The 15,656-nt window shown below is 46.4% G+C and overlaps 1 protein-coding gene across 1 annotated transcript in view; it reads right to left on the reverse strand.

Moving 5' to 3' along the window:
• Positions 1-15,656, reverse strand: part of cacna1ia (calcium voltage-gated channel subunit alpha1 Ia) — a 275,083-nt gene that overhangs the window by 112,792 nt on the left and 146,635 nt on the right. Inside the window, exons 8-13 of the mRNA XM_067233031.1 lie at positions 12,984-13,323; positions 12,322-12,707; positions 7,274-7,425; positions 6,917-7,102; positions 5,721-5,838; positions 5,437-5,592 (exon numbers count right to left, since the gene is read on the reverse strand). Of these exons, the coding sequence (XP_067089132.1) occupies positions 5,437-5,592; positions 5,721-5,838; positions 6,917-7,102; positions 7,274-7,425; positions 12,322-12,707; positions 12,984-13,323 (1,338 nt within the window). The remainder of the gene's footprint in view (positions 1-5,436; positions 5,593-5,720; positions 5,839-6,916; positions 7,103-7,273; positions 7,426-12,321; positions 12,708-12,983; positions 13,324-15,656) is intronic.

Raw genomic sequence — 15,656 nt, forward strand, 5'->3', positions numbered from 1 at the left:
ACAAACTAGCGCACGACATCAATGTCATCGTTCTCAGCCACTCCCTCTGTTCGCTGATTGGACAGGTAGAAAGTTAACCGGAGACATCTGACTTACGTGCCTCATGCCCAGACGCAGTACAGAAGCTAAATCTAAATTGAGCGGAAGTACGTAGGAGGGCAGAGCCAGGTTACGTTGAGTCAATGTTAGCTAGACTCTAGCTCATCTGCTTTTTATTAACGCTGATTTGCAAGGAATGCAAGAACAGCTAGATAGCGAAAACACCTAGACTGTAGGCATGTAAACTAGTTTAGCTTGCTAACACAAGAGCATAGGTAGAATGTGTGATGATTTAGACTAGTTTATTGGCAATGGGGCTAACGCGTTATTTCATGTTCCTGACTGTGTTTCATTCGAATAAATAACCCGTGTTATTTTTCTGCAAGATATCTAGCTAACAGAAGCTGAGTTGAATCACAATATAGTTTGGTTGCTAAACTGTAACGTTACCCACCTAAGTCGATCCCGTTTGCTTCGACAACAGAAGTGGAAACAATTAACGTTATCATTTCAAATGATATCTAGTCAATCTGTTGAAAACAGTGTTGTGTAGACACAATAGATTTATTTGCACGTTTCTATTTCAAGTCTCCACCTTCGATCTTTCAGTGAGTGCTGTTGGCCGTGTTGCGTTTCTGCTCCGCAGCTTCACTCGTTGAAAACCAACCAATCAGCGCTTAGCTCATCTATATATTCATGAGCATACCACAGGAAGCACCAGGGGGCATAGAACAGCACCTGGGCCATTCTCAGCCCAACCAATGTTACATACCATATTCGGAGACCTTAAGGAACAGTGTGAAATACCCCAAAAACCCAGTCAATGACCACTTTAAGACAAGAGTTTGGTAAATAGAACAGAATATACAAGGCAACCAATTCAATAAAACATGTTATTATACAATATGTCCAGTGAGAGGGTCAAGTTTGTTTTTAGTGAGTGGACCTGCCGAGCTTTGAGAGCTAGCTGGACGATAGGGGTAGGGTTGCTACACGTCCCTTAAAATACAGAATCGTCCCGTATTTGAGAATAAAATAGCGTGTCCCGTTTTGAATCAATACGGGACGGGGTTTGTCCCGTATTTCCAGAGCTGTCTTCAACGCAGCATCCCATCCAAATCATAACCAATCGCAAGCGTTCGCCTTAGCCAAGTCCTTCACGACTAACGGAGCTAGCTGGAAAATCAAACGAACCCCGTGGAGATCAAAGATTGTTCTTGCTCCGGCTTTAACTTCTGGATATTCGGCAGCATTGCCACAACGGACCAAATGGCTTCGCTCGCATCTTTCTCTGCCGCCATTATGGAACTACAACTCAAACTAGCCTACAACATCAAAGTAATCGTTCTCAGCCACTCCCTCTGTTCGCTGATTGGATCGGTAAAAGGTTTACCGGAGACATCTGACTAATATACCTAAAGACCAGATGCAGTACTGAAGCAAAATGAAAATTGAGCGGAAGTACGTAGGAGGGCAGAACCAGGCTATGATTTACCACCACTGGCACGTCATCGGGCCTGTGGTCATCGTGGCCCCGAGGGGTGTGGCCCCGAGGGGTGTGGCCCCGGCTGCGGCAGGCATCCCTTATTTTTCTGTATTGAAGGTGGCAACCCTAGATAGGGGACCCCTTAATCTGCAATTCATTGTTGCTAGCTTTAATCAGATGTACTAACTAGGCTAATAAGAGAAGACTAACTTTGTATGCCAATGAACACCAATAACTAGAACTAATTTGACAGACTATAAACCAACTGACTTCTGGTTATGATACACATGCTCTCTAGCTAGCTACTGTAAAAGTGTTGCTTACGTTAGATACTAGACCTACGGTCTACCTCTAACTGCATTTAGAATATAACAAGCTATATCTTACGATTTTTAACTGAAGCTGGCTATATAAAATACTAATAATAACAATTAATAAGAGGTCCACCTGAAATTATTAAAAAAATGCAGTTATTTGATCAATTTACCAGCTAACTTGCTTCGGAAACACTGAAAATTAATGGAGTTGAACGTCGAAAATACAATGTTTGGAACTATAGGTCGCAGTATCGCAACTCTCTTTTTATATGGCTCTGCATTGGACATCACAATAATGAGATCTACTGTATGGCATTTTACACAACAATGCTTAATTAACCTTAAAATACATCTTAAACACATTTTTAGCACCAAACTCAACTACAGTTAGGTCCATAAGTATTTGGACATTGACACAATTTTCATCATTTTGGCTCTGTATACCACCACAATGGATTTGAAATGAAACAATCAAGATGTGCTTTAAGTGCAGACTTTCAGCTTTAATTTCAGGGTATTTACATCCAAATCAGGTGAACGGTGTAGGAATTACAACACATTTTATATGTGCCCCCCCCTTTTTAAGGGACCAAAAATAATTGGACAAACTAACATAATCATAAATCTAACTGTCACTTTTAATACTTGGTTGCAAATCCTTTGCAGTCAATGATAGCCTGAAGTCTGGAACCCATAGACATCACCAGACGCTGGGTTTCGTCCCTGGTGATGCTCTGCCAGGCCTCTACTGCAACTGTCTTCAGTTCCTGCTTGTTCTTGGGGCATTTTCCCTTCAGTTTTGTCTTTAGCAAGTGAAATGCATGCTCAATTGGATTTAGGTCAGGTGATTGACTTGGCCATTGCAGAACATTCCACTTATTTGCCTTAAAAAACTCTTTGGTTGCTTTCGCAGTATGCTTCAGGTCATTGTCCATCTGCACTGTGAAGCGCCGTCCTATGAGTTCTGAAGCATTTGGCTGAATCTGAGCAGATAATATTGCCCGAAACACTTCAGAATTCATCCTACTGCTTTTGTCAGCAGTCACATCATCGATAAATACAAGGGAACCAGTTCCATTGGCAGCCATACATGCCCACGCCATAACACTACCTCCACCATGCTTCACTGATGAGGTGGTATGCTTTGGATCATGAGCAGTTCCTTCCCTTCTCCATACTCTTCTCTTCCCATCATTCTGGTACAAGTTGATCTTGGTCTCATCTGTCCATAGGATGTTGTTCCAGAACTGTACAGGCTCTTTTAGATGTTTTTTGGCAAACTCTAATCTGGTCTTCCTGTTTTTGAGACTCACCAATGGTTTACATCTTGTGGTGAACCCTCTGTATTTACTCTGGTGAAGACTTCTCTTAATTGTTGACTTTGACACAGATACGCCTACCTCCTGGAGAGTGTTCTTGATCTGGCCAACTGTTGTCAAGGGGTTTTTCTTCACCAGGGAAAGAATTCTTCTGTCATCCACCACAGTTGTTTTCCGTGGTCTTCCGGGTCTTTTGGTGTTGCTGAGCTCACCAGTGCGTTCTTTCTTTTTAAGAATGTACCAAACAGTTGATTTGGCCACACCTAATGTTTTTGCTATCTCTCTGATAGGTTTGTTTTGATTTTTCAGCCTAATGATGGCTTGCTTCACTGATGGTGACAGCTCTTTGGACTTCATATTGAAAGTTGACAGCAACAGATTCCAAACACAAATACCATACTTGAAATGAACTCTAGACCTTTTAATCGTCTCCTTGTCAATGAAATAACGAACTCCCTTTATGAGGGAATAACATACACCTGGCCATGGAACAGCTGAGCAGCCAATTGTCCAATTATTTTTGGTCCCTTAAAAAGGGGGGGGCCACATATAAAATGTATTGTAATTCCTACACCGTTCACCTGATTTGGATGTAAATACCCTGAAATTAAAGCTGAAAGTCTGCACTTAAAGCGCATCTTGATTGTTTCATTTCAAATCCATTGTGGTGGTATACAGAGCCAAAATGATGAAAATTGTGTCAATGTCCAAATACTTATGGACCTAACTGTAACTAAGCCTCACAGGACCCTTGCTTGTTCCACAACACCATATAAAGAAAAACATACAATACCGTATTTTACGGAAATAAAGCCGTGGTTTATACCCCGATTTTACATTTTTCTTGTGGTGGTGAGGCTTATATGTCAATGCGTCTTATAGCAGGTTTGTATAACAAAACAACAGTAGAATTTTTTTTTTTCGTGAATGCTATTTAACCCGTTAAGGAGTAGCGTCGCACATATGTGATCGTTCTCACAGTGTAACGTCGTATATTCGTCGAACATTCCAACTGAATATTTTCCGATGGACAAAAACTATGCCACAAACGCTTTAGTATGGCCAGAGAATGTTTAATAGGGGAGAACTGCGACTATCGGGAAACTTCCGGGTTCTGAACTGGTTGCAGTTCCACTCTAGTTCCATATGAGGGCGCTAACGGGCGAGTGCAGAATGAATGGAGGTCTATGGAGCTATACCCCTCAAAATCCACCTCTCAGGATATAATTTATCTAGTCATTTGAATTTTGAATTCGAAAGGGGAGACAAAAAATATCATAGATACACATCGTACGACCAGAGATACTGCTTTACGGCAAGCTCTGGTCACTTCCTTTTATCTCAAATACACAATACACATGCTAGAAAGAGTTTTGGCTTGCTAATGTTGTTGTTAATGTTGTTAATGCTCTGACATTCTGGTTCCGCTTTGGATGCCATCAAGCGGGATCTGGTTGTAGTCAGTCCTTCACTAACCAATCAGCATTCATTAGCAGAATGCTAGGGTGTTATGGGCAACAACGACTCACCCTGTAAGAAATCGAAAGGATATAAGTACTCGTTCATTCTACTTTCGACTTTTTTATAATCCATGAAGAACATGCAAAAACTAAAATCAAATCTGAGATTTCTCAACGACAATCAGGCGAAAGAGACCAATGTAGCCGTTTAGCTCCATAGACTCCCATTCATTTTGCACTCGCTCGCGATCACCCCCAGTGGAACTCTGGTGGAACTGCAACCAAATTCGGTAAGATGGGGCTTAATACGGAGTCAACAGGCTCTCTGTAGATGGGCTCTGGTATGGCTTCAAAATGTACTAATGAGAAGGCTAACAAGTAACACTAGCATGGTAGTAGCATTGCTACGAGTATTATGCTAGCTAAAAATAACTTACACTTGTGGGACTTTCGGAAATATTTAGATCTCGCGTCTAAAGATAAATGTTAGTTAATTACCGGGCAATAGAAAACATACATTATGCACTTACTTACTTTCGTTTTCGAAGTGTGTTACACAAGGGCATGTTGTAAGATTGCCTATACTCGTGCATTGCTTAGTATCATTGTTCCCGTATCAAGTGCGGCATATATTCAAGTGCCGTTTATACTCAGATTTACAAACACAAAGTTCCCATTCTGGTGGGGTGCGGTTTATAGAAAATGCGGATTATTTTCTGGGAAATATGACACATACAGACGTTCAGTTTCCAAGAGAAATTGATTAAAACACAGAACATCAGCCAGAAAAACAATGTGGCTGATTGAAGCCTGACCTCAGCCTGGAAGCCCTCAACCAAGATGGCCACCAGCAGGTTAAACAGGACGTAGTTCCCAAAGGTCATGAGGGCTACAAAGTATAGGGCAGCGCAGGGAGAGGTGGAGGCCATGCCGTTATACAGCACCATGTTCCAGTCCTCTTGAGTTAGGATCTACACACACACACAAACACAGGTTAAACCAGCAAAGTATACCCTTTATGTGTATGTGCAAATATGCCAACAGTATGTGTATGTGTGTGTGTGCTACTATGTGTCATGTCACACTAAGCTCTCGTTACCTGAAACACAGTGACGATGGCCCACAGTAGGGAGTCAAAGTTCTTCCTGTCAGGAACAGTGTCTCCAGTGTCCGTCTTCAGACTGAACTTACAGCCGAAGATGTGCATCCCCAAGATACTGCAACACACACACACGGAACACACTCATGTAGTATGAGAAGGATCTGGCTGCTATGCCATTTATTTTGTCACCACACCACCAGCATTATGCTCCAGCATACCACAGCATGTGAAAGACTGGACATAGAGCACTGAGAAGGCCTGGACTATTGTAACCATGCAACACAGTACATTAATTACATTTACATTTAGTCATTTAGCAGACGCTCTTATCCAGAGCGACTTACAGTAAGTACAGGGACATTCCCCCCTAGGCAAGTAGGGTGAAGTGCCTTGCCCAAGGACACAACGTCATTTGACTCGGCCGGGAATCGAACTGGCAACCTTCAGATTACTAGCCCGACTCCCTCACCGCTCAGCCACCTGACTCCCTAATTAACAATGCAACATTTACTTCATTGTCTCTCCATGCTCATCGCCTATCGCCACCCCACCCCGTTCCTCCCTCGCTCTCTACTTCATTCCCTATTTCTCTCTTTCCCTCCCTATTCTTGGACACCATATGTGCACATCCATAATAGACCAGAGTATCTAATGGTGGATAGCCATTTCATTTCCAGTAAAATCCATCACTGGCCTGTTTGGAGGATGACAGGTATAAATCCTCTGATTAGCGAGTGCATTAGCACTGGGTTGTACATGCCTGCTATGCGCTAAAAGCTATAGTGGGAAGATGGATTTGGGAGTAGCTTGCAAACGTTAGCTCACTCTAGCGTTAGCCTGCTCTATCTGTCTCAATACATTTAAGTGGGATTGCTACACTGCGGGGTGAAAGGCAAGCTAACACACACACAGACGCACACAAAGATCACACAAACACACAAGAAAACACATACACAAGGAGGTAGATCACACAAACCTGAGCTGGAAGACAAACAGACATACACACTCCCTCTCACTCTCTCTCTAACTCTCTCTCTCACACAGGGCACAGAGGTATGCTCTATGTTGTGTCTCTGCTCTCTATCAATCTCACTTTGCTGGTTATGAGTCTGTCCTCATGCAGAGTACCGTTGCTCCAGAGAGCTCAATCTCTCTGACTCACACATACATACACACACACACTTTTCACATACCTGAAGATGAAGATGAAAAGCATGAGAAGCATGCAGAAGGTGGCCACATTGTCCATCGTCTTCATCAGCACCACCAGCTGTCTCCTCAGCGCAGGCATGAACCTCACCAGCTTGATGACCCTCAGCAGACGAAAGGTCCTCAACACAGACAGACCCCCGTCCGACTGGCCGATTATCTCACACACACTGGAAGAGTAGAGAGGTATGTGTAGATGTGTGTGGAGAGAGATGGAGGACAAGCATTGGTAGAAGAAGAGCATGTTGAAAAGAAAAATTAAGAAAAGAAAGGTTAAAGTTGAAGATGAAGTAGAATCAGAGGTGTCAGAGAAGATACTTCTAAGATGGTTGAATCCTAACCTGATGAAGACAATGATGCCGTCGAAGATGTTGTAAGGGTTCCTCAGGTAGGCGAAGAACCCGGAGGCCGTCAGCTTGAGCACCATCTCCAGGGTGAACATACTGGTGAACACTATGTTGCTTATCTCCAGTACGTTGGTTAGCTCCTCTGGCTGGGACAGGAAGAGAGGGGGAGGAGAGAAGGAGAGGGGAGGAGAGGGGGGTGGGGATGAGAAGAGGAGGGGTGGAGGAGAGGCGAGGGGGAGGAGAGGAGAGGGGGGGGGTTGTAATAGAGAGCGGGATATAGGGAAAGTGGTGGACCAGGAGAAAGAATAAGGAAGTTTGGTATCAGCAGAGAGTGAGAGTGAGACAGAAGTCACAGCATTTCTATCATGATGGAGAATTGCAATATTGAGTGCAGCATCAAAAGAACAGTGGTATCTGGAAATCTGGAAAACAAAGCAGACCAGATCTTCCTCCTGTCTGTAGAAACCACAACCTAGATTGTCATAGAGATGGAGGGAGAAATGGAAGGAGGTATCATTGGGAAAGACTGTGTTCCCACACTCAAATAGTTAAAGCCTATTCTAAAGACGTGTGTGCGTGACTGTGTGTGTGTGACTGTGTGTGAGAAAGAGAACCATCATGGGTCAGATGGTATTTGTTCTACTCTGGGTGAATCACTGCATTAGAACAGCAGAGATAGCTCAGACTAGACAGGGCAAGGCAACCATGACCCTGTCCCCCCTCTCCTGTAATCCTGTTTTTCTCACTGCCCTCACTCCTTCCCTCTCTCACTCTCTCTCTTTGTCTCATTATCAGGCCAGTCCATCTCTCCCAGATCAATATCACTCCATCGATCAGTGTGAAGAGAAAAACAGGAGGAGAGAATAACAGGAAGCGATGAAAAGCTACTATTCCTCCACTGGAATGACCAATGGAATGAGAGGCTGAAGGGATGGAAGGAAAACGAAAGGAGACACGAAAAAAGAAAGAGAAGGAGGATGGATGAGAAGGATGCAGGGGAAAGGGGCAGATGGCAGATGATGAGGGGTTGAAATAAGGCAAGGATTGAGGGGAATAGACTAATGAGACAAGTTGTGGCCATAGAGAGGAGGAGAGGAGGGTCAGACAAGTGTCATGGATGGGAAATAACAGATGTTGAGACCAGGAGAGCAAGGACACACACAAAGTTTGCTATACAAAAGATCACAATTATTGACAGTCGTTGCTGATAACAACACAGTTAGATTGAGAAAACCAACCCCCATTCTTTCATCCTATATTATCTCTCTCTCGCTCTCACACTTTCCTCTATATCTCTTCTGCCCCTATTTTGCTCTCAATTCCCTTTCATCTCTCTTCCAATCCACCCTCCCATCCACAGACACGTCTCTCAGCTCCCCATATCCCGCCTACTCTCTATTTGCTGCCCTCTTCATTGTTCTTGCATTGCTTCAATCAGGTCCTGTTATCTGAATAAGAATGAGTGAGCTACAACTCATGGCTCTGAATTTCATTTCAGCCGCAGCCCATAGCCCCCACCTTTCCCTTAAAATACAAAGAACAGACATACACAAGTGATGAGACATGCACTCGCATACATAATTTGTGCTCACACATACAATAAATGCAAATAGACCCTATCCCAGCACTGCTGCTGACAGTGAGCTATTACATGAGTGATAAGCACATGACATACACCATGTCACAGCAGCATGCACCATGAACATCTTATGCTTGAACATGTTCAAGCATAAGATGTTCGTTATGAACAAGGTCAAGGTGTTCGTTATGGACAAGCCGTGTCTAGCACAGAAGTCCAACAACAAAACACCGCTCGGGTTCAGATCGGGGGGGCCGTTCCTCCCAATCACGCCCCTCCAGGTCTCACTGTCTTTGCCCACATGAGCATTGAAGTCCCCCAGGAGGACGAGGGCATCTCCGGGAGCGCTTTCCAGCACCCCCCCCAGAGACTCCAAAAAGGGTGGGTACTCTGCGCTGCCGTTTGGTGCATAAGCACAAACAACAGTGAGGACCCGTCCCCCCACCCGAAGGCGGAGGGAGGCTACCCTCTCGTCCACCGGGGTGAACCCCAATGTACAGGCGCCGAACCGAGGGGAAACAAGTATTCCCACCCCAGCTCGACGCCTCTCACCGAGGGCAACTCCAGAGTGGAAGAGAGTCCAGTCCCTCTCAAGGAGACTGGTTCCGGAGCCGATGCTGTGCGTTGAGGCGAGGCCGACTATATCTAGCCGGAACCTCTCTACCTCGCGCACCAGCTCAGGCTCTGGCCCTGCCAGCGAGGTGACGTTCCACGTCCCTAGAGCTAGCTTCTGCAGCCGAGGATCGGACCGCCGAGGCCCCTGCCTTCGGCCGCCGCCCGTCTCACACTGCACCCGACCCCCATGACCCCTTTTGCAGATGGTGAGCCCACTGGAAGGGGGTTCCACGTTGTCTCTTCGGGCTGTGCCTGGCCGGGCCCCATGGGAAAAGGCCCGGCCACCAGGCGCGCGCCATCAAGCCCCACCCCCGGGCCTGGCTCCAGGGGGGGGCCCCGGTGACCCGCTTCCGGGCAGGGGCAACTGGGAACCCTTGTTCTTTTTCTTCATGGTAGGTTTTTGAGCCACGCTTTGTCTGGTCCTTCGCCTGGAACCTGTTTGCCTTGGGTGACCCTAACAGGGGCATAAAGCCCCCGACAACCTAGCTTCCAGGATCATTAGGACACGCAAACCCCTCCACCGCGGTAAGGTGGTGACTCAGGGAGGGGCATAACAATGGATTCTGCCACTAAATGAGTGACTTGGATGTCTGGCCTGCCTCACAGACACCTCCGCCTGGATGACCGAGCACCACCTCCAGCTGAACCTCGCCAAAACAGAACTTCTCATCATCCCGGCTTAACCCTCCATCTCCCACGATCTCTCAATCACCCTGGGATCTGCGACGGTGACCCCTTCATCCTCTGCCAGGAACCTTGGGGTTACCATGGACGACGAGCTCTCCCTCACGGCCCACATTGCTGCGGTCTCCCGGTCGTGTAGATTCACCCTCTACAACATCCGGAAGATCAGGAGATACCTGTCTGAGCGCTCCACCCAGCTGCTAGTCCAAGCACTTGTCCAGTTGGACTATTGCAACTCGCTGCTCGCTGGTCTCCCAGCATGTGCAACCCGCCCTCTTCAGAGGATTCAGAACGCAGCGGCCCGCCTGGTCTACAATCTACCCAGACGCTCCCATGTTACCCCGCTCCTCATCTCTCTCCACTGGCTACCTATCATGGCCCGTATCAGATTCAAGACCCTGGTATTGACCTTCCGAGCAGTGAACGGGACTGCACCCGTCTACATCAAGTCTCTCCTGCAGCCTTACACCCCCACCCGTCACCTACGGTCTTCTTCAGACAACCGCCTGGTGGTCCCACTTTGTAAAGCTCTCTCTTGGAAGTCGCTTTGGATAAAAGCGTCTGCTAAATGAATAAATGTAAATGTATTTCTGGACATACTATCCACAACCGAAGTGTGTTACACAATGCTGTAAGATCGCCTATACTCGTGCATTGCTCTTGGTACCCATAATGCCCTGCGGCAAGCTGAAAAGCTACTAAGTTAAGGGCATTAGCTTAGTTAAATAAGCATTGTTTGTTCTATTGTTGTGTTCGTTCTGTTTTAATATGTGTAATGCTATGGTCTATAGTTTAGATAATTTGAGTGTTCACCCTGATTGGGAATGTTGTCTAGTTAGATCACTATCCAAGCTGTCCGCAGCCATAGCATGAACATGCAGATGATCATTTGTCAGCATTGGGCCACGCAACGGTAACATTGTTTGCTTACAAAGTGCGGCTTGTACTCCAGTGCGGCTTATACTCTGATTTACAAACATAAAGTGCTCATTCTGGGGGGCTTGTACACGCTGCGGCTTATTTACCGTAAAATACGGTACATTGGACATACTTTGTATGAGCACTGTCTCCATGGGAGAGATGTGGTACTGCAAGCTCTTATCTCATCCTACAGGGAGGCAAAGAACTTTGTACTATAGATATAGAACATGAGGATGTGAGGTAACAGTCTAAATTCTACCACAGAACACACACACACACACAGCAGCTCTGCTCCAGCCCTAAGAGACTATTGGTAATGCTTTCGGAGTGTGTGTGCATATGCACTTGTACATTGGGAATATGGAGCTTAAATTGCTGTGTAACTGGAGTCTGACTCTCTCTTTCCTCTTGGTGTTCCTCCAACCTCTGCTCTCCTGTCCTCTACTGCTCTCCTCCTCCTGTCCTCTCCTCTTCTGTCTCATCCTCCATCTCTCTGTTATTTTCTTGGTAGATCAGAAGCAACTCCTCTATATACAGGCAAGGAGTGAGTGGTAGGATGAGAGGGGGGGGTAGATGGATGGGAGACGTGAGACAGGAAAGGAGATTGGTTGGTCTTGAAAGAGGTGAAAGAGATGGAGTGAGAGAAGTGGGATAGAAGAAGAATTTTGAGACAATATGCAGAGTTGCGAGAGAGAGAGGAGAGAGAGGGGAGGGAGAGAGAGTGAGTGAGGGAGAGAGAGGATGAGAGAAGGAAAGATGTGGGACCATTCTTATGCAACATCATGGGCGTGTGAATCTGGCATTACTCTGCCATTCTGCTTCCAGACACCTGCCTCACAAACACACACACACACACACACAATCTCTCTCTCTCTCTCTCTCTCTCTCTCTCTCTGAAGTCTATGGGAGTTAGTAGAAGACTGTGATAATGTTGTGTCTAGAGAGGTAGTTATATTTGAATATAGCTGTTATAGACTTAGATGATTGTCTAAATCAACTAAGGTCTCCCAACAGTTAAATCAACCAGTCAACTAATGAACAGAGATGTGTGTTATGTTGTCAAGCCTTAATATAGACAGCAGGCTCATATTATTAAGCCATGGGCTTCACAAATTATTTGTCTTACACAAGTACTGAGACAACAATATACAATTCATATACTCTGGTGTAACAGTCACTTGTCCCACTGCTGGACATGGTTGATACAACATTACCACTTGGTTGTGGAGAGGTTTTTCTCTACCTGGTTGTGGTGTTCAATGCCCATGCTGATGGTGTTGATAAGGATAGCGATCATTATCCCCCTGTTGAAGTATTTGCTCTCCACAATCCCCCATAGCTTCCTCCTCATCTCGTCCCAGGTGTCTTTGCAACGCCCAAAACATTTCCTTTTCTTCTTCTCCTCCTCCCTCCAATCCTCCAGATGATTCTCCTCCCTGTCTGTCTCCTCCACAGCTTCCTCCTCCTCTCCATTGGCTGAGTTGTCCACAGCTCCCACCTCTTCCCTGAGTGACAGGATGGCAGCACACTGGGGGCAGTCCTCAGGGTTTTGGTTGACGGTCAAGGCTAGGGAGTTGGCCAGGGGTCTGGTTTGGTGCTCTGGCTTGTTCTGGTGAGGACAGTGAGAATCTGGGCAGGGAAGGAAGAAATAAATATTAGTGAGACGACATATGAATGAACCTCTGGGCCATATTTCACAAAGCACTCCATTTGGTTTGAACGTTTTTGGGATACCGCCAGTTACCTGTGGAAAGAAGGTTTTGCTGAAGTCATATTTACCCCCCAAATTCAAAATACCTCACACTAATAATCTGCTTATAGAAACCCTTCCCCCTAGCCTCTCCACCTAGCCCCTCCCCCTAGCCCCTACCCCCTACCCCCTCCTTCCGCCTCTCCCCCACTCACGTCGTGACTGCCTCAAATGATGCCTGTTGCTGTTGGCTTTCCCTCCTCCTCCTCCCCCTCCTCCTTTCCTGTTGGCTCTGCCTCCCCCTGCGGGAAGGGGCCTCCCCCTCAGAGAGTGGTAGAGGGCAGCGGAGCGGCGTTTGGCCTTTCGCAGGACGTGGCAGACCAGCTGGAAGAGCTCCTCGTAGCAGTCTCCTGGCTCGGCCAGGCTAGCCAGCGTGGAAGAGGAAAGGCACTGGGCCCGCTGCTCTTGCATCAGCTGATGCTCTCGCTGCTTGGTCTCCGAGAACTGGGTGGCGATGACCACCAAGCACAGGTTGATCATGAAGAACGAGCCGATCTGAGGAAGAACGAATGGTAGGAAACCATTCGTTGTGACAAACATGAGTTAACACTTGAGAATGGCTAGTGGGCATTGGACACTAAGCAACATGAGGGGGACAGGTTGATCTTGATGAAGGAAGCGAAGCAGACATGATGACAGAAGCTGCACCCTAATACTCAGGCTCCCATACTATTTAGTATGGCACAGAAACATTGAATACATCCAAAATACATAGTACTTCTACTACAGTTTGTAAAAAATACCAGTATGTCCTACTTTTGTGGCATTTGGTAGCATTGTGCAGCATGCAAGCTGGCATGCTTTTCTGGCAATTCTGACTCAAAACCTTTTGTGGAGCTGAAGATACAATACAATAGTGTACCGATAAAGGTACACAGTTAGATGACTAAGTAGTACCCCCAGTTTGTATGCATACTGTATATAACAATACACCAGGCCGGTCAGTTTTTTTGGCCGCGAGGGCCGGTGTTGCCATGGCACTGGGTTGAAACATGGATGCTGTCCCTAGGCTGCCTGCACTCACAGCAGCCCTGCTCTTTTTATTTATTACATTACCGCGGCCACACTCTTTTAAAATTAATTATGTTCTCGCAGCCCCACTCTCAGGGCCTCATTTAATAACAGGATTGCGCCCATTTCAGGCGTGAAATAGTGGGTAAAGACATAACACCGTATTTACAAAGGCAGCGCACTTCAGTAAAAACGCAGATTACCGCTGCTTGGAGGGTATAAGGGAAAAAGTGTGTGTATATTTCTAGCTCCTGTTTGAACTTTTTTTTTTTTTTTTTCTCGAATCACCCATGGTGGCAGTAACATGCAGCCGATTTTTCCCGTCTTTTAGCGGCGCGCTAATTAACACTAATGGGCGCTGATTGCCCGACGAGGATCTGGTTTGATAAATACCACGCAAAATGCGGAAATACACCGTCCGCTATTTGCGGTTGGGCAAAGGCGCAGATTAAGCTGCGGTCGCAATATTAGTAAATGAGGCCCTCAGAGTGCAGCCTGCAGGGTAATGATGACGTGGTTATCTTTTGATTCCGTGGCCCCGCCCCCAACGAGGGCACCTTGCTCAAAATAAAAAACGTCAGAGAACAGAATGCGCAAAGGCGGCGCTGAAAAGGCCAGAATTTAACAAAAAGAAACTAGAAACTGACGCGGCCAAATGTTCTAAGCTGAGTACTTTTTTTTCTCAAAACGACAAATGAAGACGGACAGTAAGCTAACGTTAAGGTAGTTAGGAGCAGTACAAGATGCTAGCGGCCGTGCATAACAACGTTGTCTGCAAACCACCGTTCATGTATAAAACGTTTTCTTGTAGCTCTTCAGCAGCATCACTCTAGTCCTGTTTGCTGCTAACAGTCAAGAGCCAGGCCCAAGCCCATTAAAGTAACGTTACCAAGCTCCAGTCATGAGCCCAACACACCAGAATGGGCAGGTAGGATTGTCATTGTCAGAGGAGTCCAAAGACGGTCTGGACCTTGATAAGTATCACTCCCTCCTTAAATCCTTCTCTGCCCGCATAACTGATGCTAAAACCCACTACTTCTTGAACAAAATTAACTCTGCCTCAAACCCTCACAAACTTTTCTCTACCTTCTCCACCCTTCTTAACCCCCCTCCCCCACCCCCCCCCTCCACCCTGACAGCAGACGACTTCTCCTCCTTCTTTGAGAAAAAAGTTGCTGACATTAGCAGTCGGTTCCCTGAACCCACCTTTCCTATCCACTCACCCTCTATGACTGACCCTACTAAATGTCTAAACTCTTTTTCTCCCCTGTCCGAGGCAGAGATCTCTGACCTCATTCTCTCTCATCGCCCCACCTCCTGTCCCCTTGATCCAGTCCCCTCCCCTCTCTTTCAAACCATCTCTCCCTCCATCATAACTTTTCTTCTCCATGTCCCTAACTGTTCTCTTACTACCGGCACTTTCACCTCTGCCTTCAAACAGGCCAGAGTTAGCCCTCTACTCAAAAAACCCTCCCTTAGCCCAGCCGTCCTCCAGAACTACAGACCGGTATCACTGCTACCCTTCTTTTCTAAAACAATTGAACGCGCTGTGTCCAACCAACTGTCAAACTTTCTCAGAACAACCTGCTTGACCCCAACCAATTGGGCTTCAAGACTGGCCACTGTCCACAGAAACTGCCCTCCTGTCAGTCACCACTGCCCTCCAGTCTGCCAGAGCGGCTTTGAATTCATCCGTCATCATTCTGCTGGACCTTTCTGCAGCGTTTGATACGGTTAACCATCAAATCCTGCTCGTCAGACTTTCTGAGATGGGCATCACTGGCACTGCACTTCAGTGGATCTCATCCTACCTGTCG

Source organism: Osmerus mordax, chromosome 3, assembly GCF_038355195.1.
Source record: "Osmerus mordax isolate fOsmMor3 chromosome 3, fOsmMor3.pri, whole genome shotgun sequence".
NCBI classification, from domain to species: domain Eukaryota; kingdom Metazoa; phylum Chordata; class Actinopteri; order Osmeriformes; family Osmeridae; genus Osmerus; species Osmerus mordax.